Source organism: Monodon monoceros, unplaced genomic scaffold (genome assembly GCF_005190385.1).
Source record: "Monodon monoceros isolate NGI ecotype Baffin Bay Population unplaced genomic scaffold, NGI_Narwhal_1 Super_Scaffold_15, whole genome shotgun sequence".
Taxonomy (NCBI): Eukaryota; Metazoa; Chordata; class Mammalia; order Artiodactyla; family Monodontidae; genus Monodon; species Monodon monoceros.
In genome coordinates, this window is record NW_021703771.1 from 81,782,966 (window position 1) to 81,795,456 (window position 12,491).

General features: G+C 44.2%; 1 protein-coding gene across 12 annotated transcripts in view; it reads right to left on the bottom strand.

The window, feature by feature from the left end:
• Nucleotides 1–12,491, bottom strand: part of AGPAT4 (1-acylglycerol-3-phosphate O-acyltransferase 4) — a 1,398,816-nt gene that overhangs the window by 160,545 nt on the left and 1,225,780 nt on the right. For 11 of the 12 annotated variants that reach the window (XR_003793727.1, XR_003793728.1, XM_029224043.1 and 8 more), the window contains one exon: nt 8,466–8,583. Coding sequence is in view for 10 of the 12 variants with exons in the window: in XM_029224043.1 (XP_029079876.1) it covers nt 8,466–8,583 (118 nt within the window). In the remaining 2 variants the exon portion in view is untranslated. Of the gene's footprint in view, nt 1–1,718; nt 2,839–8,465; nt 8,584–12,491 lie in introns of those variants that run through there. The other variant, XM_029224052.1, reaches the window with a different exon arrangement.

Here is a 12,491-nt window from a genome sequence, read left to right on the forward strand (position 1 = left end):
CCCTTGTAGAGCCCTTTTAAATTTTGATAGCACTGGAGAAACTACCTAGTTTTAAAACAGCCGGGGTTCATCTGGAGCTCAGAATAGAGACACGATGGCCACGGCCTCACCAGGTAACCTTTTCGGGCCACGAGTGGCACGTCCTGGGCTTCCCTCCCACGCCTTCAGCATTTATTGATAACATGTCTTCAAAGATGGACTCAGAAACTCTTTGGATACTTTTATTGACAATTTGAGTACAACCTTAGACATAGTTGCCAAGTATTTCTTTACACAGTTCAGAGAAAAATAAAGATTCTTCTGCAAAGACTTTATTTCTGTTCTTTTGCTAGATTCACAGTTTGTTGCACCGTTCAATGCTCAGACATGTTCATTTATAGTGGTTTGTGGTTCACACTCATTTACAGTGGCTGCTTGTTCTTTAACTTGTTTTGAGAATCAGTATTCTATTCTGAAAAAAAAAAAAGAAGGTACCACCAGGGAAGTAGCAGGGACCTAGGACGTCTACTGCCTGCACGAGTGGGAGCAAACCTTGTCTGCCTGGCGCACCCAACAAACCATGCAGATCGGGAGGGGGCAGTAACAGCAAAGTCATTAAACCGCAAAGCTGTGGCGGGTATAAGACGCTGGGTGCCCCCCTACAGAGGGAACCACCTGACTGTCCTGCCGGCTCCGCGTACGGAGCTGCTACCTGCTGGGACTGTCGGTAACTCGCAGGCAGGCCCCGCGTGCGTTCCAGGCTGAGCCCTGATGCCAGCCATGGGGATGTGGGGCTCCAGCCTGGTGACCTGCCTCTTTCTTACTTGGGAGACTGGCTCTCCGCTATCTCTGTACCGTCCATAGGCTCCCTGACAGGAGGTGGCAGCCTCTGGGCCATGCTGGGGAGGTTGGATTTTCCGACAGAGTGAAGCCATGTGAGGCCGTTCCCACTGACGAGGCTGCCTCCCCCCTATCATTTCCCAGCTGCAGGACCTCTGAGGAAGACGGAGAGGGGGGACTGTCCCTGGATGGATGGTTAGGGACAGAGGGACAGATGTCCTGGGGGAGTCTGCTGGGGTCCTTCCCCCTCTCCCTCCAGCAAGGATTTCTGGTGCTACATCTACAAAGACAGGGCCTGCTATAGATTTCATAATTTCCAGGGTCTCTAAATCCAAAAGAAACCCTGTGCTCTAGTGAGAGTCATTACACCCTCAGTGATGGTCATGATCTTCCTGAGAAGGCGGACGAGAACAAAGACAGCGGTTTGACTTTTCCATCACACGCTGTGCTGTGGAGGATGGGGTTTGCTGCATTCAGTGTAAACACATCTCTTTTTGATGTATCGTGAATGCCTCAAAAATAAAAAAAGGATGAAAACTTGATAACCAATCCAATTCAAGCCATGTTAATGTGAGGAAATATTCTCGTGTGAGTTTACATCCTAGAGAAAAGAACTCTGAATAACCCGTTGGGGCGGCAGAGCCCCGAGTGGGCTGTCCTGAGCCATGTTAATTACACTTATAATGCATTTTGGTTCCGTATCACCACGATTCGTCCCCAATGACCCCCTTTATCCTTTTAGGCACATTTTTGTTGTTGTTGCAGTTTCCCTTTGCACTCTGTTGCTTTGACAACTTTAATCTGAATCAGATCTGAAAAGGGGTCCAGAATAAAATATTTTGGTATAAAATATTTTGATACAAAAAAATATAGTTAACATGGTCCAGGTGGACAGAAAGTGCATAAAATTTCATTTTGATGATCTGGAAACGCTCCTTCTTTACAGATTCTGCTTTAATAACCTGCATGTTTGTTAACACTGAAAATCATTATGAAATCATTTCTAAAAGTGTCTTCTCTAGAGGCACCTTATTCATTACATTGACAGTGAAGCCAGATGTATGAGCTTATTCTCCAAGCTCAAAATGAATGTCTAAAATCAAATTCTCGATTGTGTAATATTCTCAGAAAAACAATTTCTTTCTAACGTTGCATATAATTAAATGAAGTGAAAGTACACTAAGTTTTGATTTCTTCACTATACATTTGAACATTCAATGTTCAGATTAAGTTTCATAATTTCTCAGTTAGTTGACAAGCTGATTCGTGCAGAGTTGATATTTCATTAATGCAATACATAAAAATAGAATTCTTGGGGATAAACACATGGTTTTGACTATTGGCTGTGCTCTTTGGGAATAGATGCTTTCTGAAAATTTAAATAAGGGCATCGCTTTTTAAGCTGTGAATGTCGTTCTCGGAATCCATTGCAGTCAGTCTTAGAGAGAACCACTGACAGTAGTTCCTCAAAGCTATCTCCCACCTCACCAAAGGCTTCTTCCCATTGTTTGCTGAAGGTAAAAGGCAGGTAATTGAACCTGAGAAATCTCTGTGTATTTTTCCAGGCTGACTTGAATTCACTCAAGAATGACAACCCACACAAAAGGTGAATTGCACTGCCATCTGTGCCCTGGTGTCCGCGTATTGCCGAGGCCCGCGAATACTTCCTGATTGTCTCACCATTAGCTTGGCTGTTTCTCAGGGGCACAATGAAAGGGATCCTGGGAGCTTCTCTTATAACTGTTTTTGTGATTTTGGAAAGAACTTGAAGAGTGTGTGTGTGTGTGTGTGTGTGTGTGTGCGCGTGTGTGTTTAGAGAAAGGAGAAGTAGCAGATGACACTAGGACACTCTGTATGTTTCCCAGCGGGATGGCGGCTGAGTGCGCCTGCGTGGCCACTGCTCCAGCTACACGTCGAACCAGTGGTCCCCCATGCAGGCGCGGTTCCACTCCAAGCCGCAGTTCCAGCACCACTCGAGCTGGCACTGGGGCTGCGGGCACTTCATGTGCATGCACCCTCCTGTGGGCAGACAGAGGCCACAAATAAGCACCCGGGAAACACTCCCGCACCAACCTTCTGTTCCAGAAATGCTTCCTAACAGAATTATTGCAAGCAATCCAAGAGCAGAATCTGAACTGAGGAAAACAAACCAGAAAGGCCACTGGGAAGTTCTAAAGTTCTGACATTCGTTAAGAAATGAGAGAATAACCTATACGGGAAAAAAAATCTGAAAAAGAATGGAGATATATATCTGATTCACTTTGCTGTACACCTGAAACTAACACATTGTAAATCAACTATACTCCAATAAAAATTCAAAAAAAAAAAAAGAAATGAGTGAGATGGAAGCATGACACGTCCATCAAGGGCAAATTTTACTTGTAAATCTGAGTTTACTGACTTCTCTTAAGATGGGATTTAAAGACAAACGTTTGTGTTTCACAGACGGGGTCGATTCCTTATTTAAATATACAGTAAATTTAATATTTTAAGTATACAAATAATATATTTAACAATTTAATACATAATAACGTCAATATATACTATGAGTAATTTTTATCATTTCTTCAGTATTACTTGGCTTGAAAAAATTCATAAGACAGGAGTTGGGACAGCTGTTCCAAAAGCATTTAATAGTGAATAGGTTACTTCATGCTATTCAAAATTTTATTTAAGATGAGGATAGCGAGAAACTAATGAATAATACTAGGTGCTCTACATCTGTTATGTCATTTATTCCTCAACAGCACCTTGTGAGATGAGGGTGTTAACTGGTTGCAGAATTTTCTCAAGGTCTCAAGGCTTTTTAGTGTGAAGCCGGAGGTTTAACCAAGATGTGGGTGATTCCAATGTTCTTTCTTTCATGGAACAGGGCCTTTCCAGTATGAGATGAAAAGTCCCTTATTTTGGGATTCCCCACCTCCCCCATTTGTTAAATACGTTCCCTACTTGCTTCTGGGGATCAGACACCAAGTCTGCCGCGAAGTCAAGAGAAAGTTATTTGTATGAAGTTATATGTAGAGAAATGTTTGTGAGTGACTTTCCCAGATAACCCATCAAAAGCAATGTCTTTCCTTGAATTCCATGTAGCACCGAATGTGCTCCATTGTTCAACTTTACCAATTGTCTTGTTAAGCCATTTTTTCTTGCCAAATTTCCCAAGAATTGCTTCAGTGCTGTCTCATTTTTTTTTTTTTTTTGCGGTACGCGGGCCTCTCACCGCTGTGGCCTCTCCCGTTGCGGAGCACCGTCTCCGGACGCGCAGGCTCAGCGGCCATGGCTCACGGGCCCAGCCGCTCCGCGGCATGTGGGATCTTCCCGGACCGGGGCACGAACCCATGTCCCCTGCATCGGCAGGTGGACTCTCAACCACTTCGCCACCAAGGAAGCCCAGTGCTGTCTCATTTTTATATTAGAAGCTTGGCATGAGAGCTTGCGCTAATATAAAATATTTATGATTATGTAACTAAAGGCATTTGTTTTAGACCAACTTAAGGGCATTTAAAATACCATAGTTTTCTACTTCTTTTTGGTTTGCTTTAAAGATCATTTAAAAATTCAAATATGTGGAAAATAAAGGGAAAAACGTGTGATACTTTTCTCTTACTATTTCCCAATTAGCATTACACAATAACAGGATTGTGTAATTTTCAACACATATTTATTCATTGTGCACTTAGGATGTCAATAATATAATAAATAATGTAATACTGTATAATCACTTAAATTTCTCTGGAATATCATAAAGAATGCTTAAGCAATGTATTCAAATTCAACGGACTATTAAGTGAGACTGAATGAAAGGTTGAGAATGTTTTCCTATTATACCAAAATCTCAACGGATCTGGAATACTAGCTTTAACAAGTAAGATTTTATTATAGAAACTAGATTCACAATGGCACAGTGGAATAAGAAGAAAGGAAATAGCAAGAGAGAGGATATTCATGTTGTTAACTTTCTTTTCTTCCTGGTGTGTAATATGGAAGGAATATGCTAGACCCCATAATTTGGAGAAGAGTCAGGGACTCCAATTCTAAAAGCCTTGCCGGCTTAAACGTAAACTCGAGCAAGAAGCTGCTGACCGCGCCGTGCTCATGTGTGGATATTTGCATGGAGAAAGTCTAGCTTCCCTCTTAGAGGATTCCGTCTCCTGACTGATGCTCAAAACATGAAAAGCCCCAACGGTGCACAGCCAACACGCCATGGCCTGGCCACTCTGCCCTTAGATTTAATGAGAGATCAGAAGCTCTTGAACGACCTGAAGGCAAATTTAACGGGCAACAGACGCTTACTGCAGAGAAAATGAATCCTGAATCTCATCTGTTTGAGGTGGAAGTAAAGGAAGAACTTCCGGGGATTAAAGGGCGTTGTAGGAGGGAGTGCCAAGTTCAGCCTGCGTTTAAAATGGAAATAATTCTCATCATCATGACAGCTTTGCTGAAGGAAGAACTACTTTTCTGGGATTCAGTTGAATAGGAAACAGGCTATGAATTTAGGTAGACAGCTAGATAATGAGACTAGCTTTTCTTGCTAATGGAGCCTAAGTTTGTTCTGGTCGTAGTGATATCCTTTAAAACAGTAGAGACTATCATTAATAAGCTGAAAGTTTCAGCTTTTCAGTTCATAGGTTAAAAATCTATAGGTGTGACCTCTAAGCCAGTGGGAGAATCAGGTTTTCCTGAAACGAAATCCAGTCCTGCCTAATCCCAGACTCCTAGATGTGTTGTTACTGTCTGACACTTTCTCAGTACGGGTCATTCATCTCAAATTGATTCAAACAAAATTTTGAGAAAACATAAACCTTCCCTTTAGTCCTTCATGATCATACACTACACAGAATTGCGAAGAAGCATTTTCCCTCAACAATATATTCTGTGCATTTTTTTGTTTTTTAGTATATTTAGCTCTGCCTCATTCTTTTAAAGATTGCCTGTCCCTCTACCCATTAAAGAACACCTGCATATGCTCCAATTTTTCATGATTTAATGATTCTGAGAATATTCTGGAACACATGTACCTGGACCTTTGGCAAGGAATCAAAATTCCAAGAGACAGAATTGCGTGTCCAATGGGGATACACCTTTAACATGCTACCCTGGTTATTGTAAAGTGAACACACGTTTTGTTAAAAATTAAAATCAGTTGTAGACACTAAAACCAAAAATCTATAGGTGAAAAATCAGAGCTTTCCATGGAGAGTACATCACAATATTTCAAAGAAAGAACCAGATTAGGAAACATGTCTATAGTCAGGAATCATCTGACCCCTTCAATTCCACCTTCTGGGGCTGCAGGTGTGGTCTGACTCAAGGCAGGCCTGAGCACGTCGTTTTCTGGCCTCACAGCCCGGAGCGGTTCCCTGTCTTACAGAATCAGGTCCAAGCCCTGCATGTCATTCTGGGCCCTACATTCCTGCCACCCACCGCTTCAGCAGATGCTCCTCAACCTTTTCCAGGAACTCCAAACAGCTGGGCTTCTTGCACACACTGGCACTGATGCTCTACCCTCCCTGCCTTTGCACCTGCTGGCTGCCTGGAAGGCTTCTCTGCCACGTCCTTGCCTGGCTTGTAACCCTGACCCTTATTCTCGGCTCAGGCATCATCTCCACCAGGAAGCCGTCTCTTAACCACAAGGTCTTCCTTTACTAGCTTGTTTTCTCTGTCATATTTTATAAGGTTATCTATTTATGTGTCTATCTCCTTTCCTAGCTCCTTTTAAGTTCAACAAATATTTATTTATCGGGTACTCTTCTGAGGAAAGAGAGCCTCAGGGCCCACCCTGGGGCCGAGGGCTGGGTTTCACGCACAGCAGGCCAGCTCTCAGCCCCGACAAACCAGTGAGTATCTCTAGATATCAGAGCACTCTGGGGAAATATTGGACCGGGAAGTTTCCCTACCATCTTCTTTTTTTTTTTATCAGATGCAAAGTGTTTAATAGTGTTAATAATATGTAATAATAAGGGTGGCTAGTGAAGGCCCAGTGAAGAGAACATGGGAAAAACAGTACCTGTGCTTCGTTTATTTCTCAGCCGAGCTAATGCTGCTGACCCTACCGCGCACGTACTGACATGTTTCACATTTAGAAAGAAGGCTGGGTGCTGGGCTGGGATGGCTTTAAGGTGGATGGCATGGGTGCCCCGCCAGCTCCCGCGAGGTAGCAGGGCCCCTGGGAAGGGGGCAGGCCAGAGGAATGCTCTGAATATAGACTGGAGTTTGACTTCCAGCAACACTACAGAGCCCGGAGGGTTACACAGCGATGGCCCCCAGGCCACATGATCACACAGAGCAGCCATCAGAGCAGGGGGAGGTCAACGGGGGGAGGAAAAACCACAGCCACGAGCATGGTCGTGTCCCCAGAGCCCAGCTGGTCTCCCTCTCAGTGGCCTCCAGCGGTTACATGGGGCCACTTGGCAGGAGGCAAGGAGCTGGGAGCTGGGAGGGGCTCCTTCTGGTAGGAGCTCTCTCAGGTCTCCCCACAGTTGTGGTGGCTCCCAGGGTGTGAGGATGCATGGACGTGACCACACGTGTAAGGGAAGGGAGACGCTGCCCTGGGTGTAGACTATCCCCAGGGAGAACCATCTGAATACGGACGGTGGTGTTTCTAAGCCCGTAAAGCTGTGCAAAGCAGCAGATATACGTGGGCTCCTGGGAGCCCCTGACTACGGTGAATGTCGTTTCATCCATCCAGAGGTGTCCCCAAGTTATCCCCTCCCATGCTTGAAATTTAGAGAGAAGCTGGTAGAAGGCAAAAGTCCCATTCAGAAACACACTCATGGAAAGGATAGTTTAATGACGGAGCCAAGCGTCACCCCAACATAAGGCACTAACTCTTCCGCCACAGGGATGGTGAAACCAGAGCCCGGAGTGTGTCCCGTGTTCGAAGGGATAGGAATCACTGACGTGAAAGAGAGAGTTTCACGGCCAAAAAATTGCGAACCAACTGGTTACACCAAGTTAAACAGATTCTTTACAAAAGGCATTCTCTGAACGGCTTGAATGTATGTTACGAATGGGGATAATAATAGCTTCCTTATGTGGTGTCTGTGAGGATTAAATGATCTGATACTCGAAGGGGACTTAGAACCAGCATTCAGTAAGTGCTCAGTACAAGTCAGTTGTTTTCCTTGTTGTTATTCTCCAAGAGGGGATACAGTGGGAACCGAGTGCCAGATGTATGTGACGTGGTGGCACCTGCCTTTCCCCGCTGAGTAGCTCTAGACACCAAAGTAGTGTGGAGGGCGCTCTGGGGGAAATATTGGACTGGAACGTCTCCCTAGCACTTGTTTATAAAAAGCAGGTGCAAAGTGTTCAGTAGTGTTAATAATAAATAATAATAAGGGCAGCTAGCGTTTCTCGAGTGCTTTCTCTGTGCCAGGCACCGGGAGGCATTTGCCACCCACCGTGTCATATGGCTCTATTGCTGCGGGGCAGCTTCTGTTATCAGCTCTATTTTACAGAAGAGGACTTGCAGCTTAGGAGGCTAAGAAGCTTGACGTGAGAGAGCTGAGACTCAAACTCTGGCCAGATGGCGCCCAAGTCCCAGCGCTGAACTTCCCAGCTAGCAAGCCCTCGTAGAGCCCCTGACTGTCCCAGCCACGCAGCCGACGCCCTGAGACGCCCTCACTTCTTGCCCAGCCCAGACTCACCATGTTTTTCCACCGGCACGTGGCAACGGGGACAGGGTTTAGAGGTCTTCTTGATCGTTTCTTTGGAGGCGTGCTCCCACCGAGCCCGCTCTGCCGTCTTCTCATCAACTCGGTAGGCCTGGGTAAATGAGACAGAAGGAGCTGAAAGTCAGATCTTCACAGTGGGCTCCAACGTGGGTCCCTTGAAACACTGCACGGGAAGTTCTTAGAGATGGAAGTGCCTTCAGGCAAGAAGCTCAACAGTCAACTCACTTGACAAGTGGTGGGCGGCTCCTGGCCATGCAGGGACAAGCACCAACATGGTTTCAACATCTGGCCTGTGCCTACAAGCTAAGACAAGACTGCAGTTTTGCAGTTTTGAGTTCCTCTTTTTTATGGTCTTGAATAATTGTAACACGTAACATCTACTGGGTGCTTAACATGCAGGCAAGGTGACACATACTCTTAAAACCTTCTTGCTAGATGTTTCATCAGGTCAGTGTACTAGTTTTTATTTTACATAGAGGACTAGACATGTTAAACAACTGCCCAAATCTGACAAGCAGCAGAGTCTGTGTGACTCCAAAATCTTTGCTTTTAAACTTTCTTCAACATCTTATTATCTTTCATTCCTGCACCTGGACAGGAACGTGGTCACAGACAGGACGGGGCAGGAACAGGGAGGTGAAGCTGATATGATAGAGGAAGTGGCAGCAGGAATGCGGAACAGCTAGAGGTCAAGATTGGGCTCTGGAGCCATAGCCGCCTGGGTTCAAATCCCAGCTCCACCTGGGTGCGTGGCCTTGGGAACATTCCTTAACTCTCTGAAAGTTCCCATCTCAGATGGAAATCAAAATGCCTAGTGCATTGTGATATCAAGGACCAAGTGGGTTAATTTCTTTGAAGGTTCAGGACAAGTATCTGACACACATTACCTGATAACAGAATGACCTCCAGACCTACAGCAAGCTCTCAGAAATGTTTGCTAACATTATTCAAGTCAGAGGAATGAATCACCCCTGACTCATATACCACGAAAAGGAGGAGGGATTTCAAAGGAGCCGCCGAAGATATTCTGTGCCTGTCTAATTGTTCAGACACTACAATCTCTTCACTTACTTCAGTGTTGAATGACACATGCAGAAAAAGAATGGGTACATTTTGGGATTTAGTACAAGAACTCTGTGGTCTAGAAATATATTTCAAAATGTTAATCCAAACAGAACCCCTCCTTCTTGGCCTCTATGGTATTAAATTATTTTCTTCTATGCTTTAAAATTAATACAAACGTGTGGGTCATTTTATTAATTTGTAATGACTCTTAAAACATTCCCAGAGCTATTTTTAGATTAAGAAAGTAATAAAAATGACTTAAAATATAAATTAGTGAAGAAATCAAATGACATGAAATGCTCTAATACTCTGATATTACTCTAATAATAACGTTGATGATACTTTACAAAGTTGTAACACATTGTTTTTTACACTTTGATCTCCATCATTTCAGTGGCCCATCAAAGTAACCTAGAGAAATCAGGCAGCTATCAAACTTATTCTACAAAGGAGGCCTCTGAGTAGTAAAAACGCCAAGTGCCAGGTTTCAGAATGCTCACCTCGTGTATAACAGCACCAGGGCCAATCAAATCAAAAATGTGGAAAACCTGAAGGATGGAAACCCAAACCAGAGATGCTCACACACGGGGTCTCCACCCAGCACCATGGTCTCTTAGCAGGTTTTCTAGATGGTGAGAGTGAAAGTAAGTGGTGCTGGGATGGCTGTGCTCAGAAACGAATGTGTCAGGGCTTCCGTGGTTGAGAATCCGCCTGCCAATGCAGGGGACATGGGCTCAGTCCCTGGTCTGGGAAGATCCCACATGCCGCAGAGCAACTAAGCCCAGGTGGCACAACTACTGAGCCCGCGCGCTGCAACTACTGAAGCTCACGCACCTAGAGCCCGTGCTCCGCAACAAGAGAAGCCCCCGCAGCGAGGGGCACACGCACCGCAACGAAGAGTAGCCCCCGTTCGCTGCAACTAGAGAAAGCCCGCGCGCAGCAACGAAGACCCAACACAGCCAAAAAGAAACGACTGTGTCAGTAAGTAGAGCAATCACCCTCGGATACCACAGTGCAGAGAGGGACCTAGATCAGATGTGGAATCCGGTGAGTGGATCCTCCATCCCAGATACGAATCCAATTTTTATCATTTCATCATTAGATTCTAAATATTTTTGAAATGTTTAAGTTTTCACTCTTTAAGAGTGAAGTATTAGGAGGTAAATAACTATGTTTGCACCTCATTTGCAGCATTTAATGGTTTTTATGGTAATTAGTATTAATTTTTCTGTTATTTCCAATAGAAAGTGAATCCACCCAAGGCCAAGATCACGTTTGTGTCTTCCTCTTCTCTCCAGCATCTGGCACAGTGCATGGTACCTAGCGGGCACTCAGTACATTTTAGCTGAGTCAGTGAACAAATGACACATCCCATGAAGGCACCAGCCCGACAATCGTCTGGAACAGGACCCCGTGAACCAGCAAGGGCATGTGGGGTGCATCCCTGATGGTGGTCATTGAGGTGAAACCAATTTCTTTCTGTTAATCAGCTCTCCCGTTCACAAAGGAAACTTCCTTTGTAACTCAGATGACGTCATGTGATTTGTAAATACTTTGTTAGAATAAAGCAGAATCAGTTTAACCCTAAGAAGCAACCACAGGTCACAGAAAACTTCCTTTGGCTCTGGGACAACGTAGAGACCACTCATGGCCCAGAGCCCGGTGATGAAGCTGTGATGAAAGAGAACGGACACAAGATTTAGTAAGTAGCTTTGTATCTCAAGTACGCGTCTTCCAATCAGCTCAGATCACGTGTGGTCCTAACCCTAAGTGAACATAGCAAATACCCTTCCCGATCCTACGTCCCCAGCTTCTCTTTTTAAGGTTCAGGAGCTTGTCATTCTGTAGTAGTGGTTTAAAATTGCTTACTGGAGGCATACAGATCAGAGAAATATATAATGTTACTTATCAAAGACTAATTTGAAGATGCCACTTTTCAGCAATATGGCACACTGCATGCTAAGTGCAATTTCTCCGAGGTCTATATACCTAAAAATGCTGGACGAAATATGCAAGAAAAGTTTTTGCCTAATGGTTGATCTGATGGAAAAGTCAGGAAAATCCCTGAAGGTCAGGATAAGAAAGAGAAAATCTTACTGGTGCAGGGAGGGAGGAATCTGGTGTTTGCTATGGGGCTATTTTCCTAGTCACAGGCTGTCCAAGGCCTGGTCTTTACAAGCAGAGATGGGACCTGGGCCAGAGCAGGGTGGAAGGTGGAAAAATCCTCCCAGAAGAGAGAACTGATAAAGAATTGATGAAAAAGACTTATGTGCTGGTATCAGCCTTCGTCCTATGGTGGAGCAGGTCGGAGAGACAAAGTTCCTCTGAGAATTCCCAACCACTAAGCCTTATGCACAGCGTTTGTGAAAAGAATTCATACCACTTGATTAGCTTAAAAATGGACTCACGCCAAAAAGTTAATTTGAAATACTCCCGGATTGGCAGTATACCCAAGAACCTGGCTGAAGCAAAAATATTTTCTGTAGAGTAATGCACTTTAAAAAGACAAACCTCAAAAAGAAAAAAAAAAATCACACAAATAAAATTCCAAGAAACCTGAGATCACAATAAAAAAGTCACCAAATACAGGTGAAAACAAGCTACCATGAGTGAAAGTGGCAGAAATGCAAAACTGCAGAACTTGACCAGCAAAGGTTGTGGAGATTGGAATGATCAGATGCAGAGTACAAAATAAATGTTTAGTAATACAAATAAGTTTATTTATGAAAAAAATAGATTCACAGACACAGAAAATAAACTTATGGTTACCAAAGGGGAAAGGGTGGGGTAGGGGGAGAGGGATAAATTAGGAGTTTGGGATGAACAGATACACCTACTATATATAGACAGATAAACAACGAGGATTTACTCTATAGCACAGGGAACTATATTCAATATCTTATAATACCTATAATGGAAAAGAATCTGCAAAAG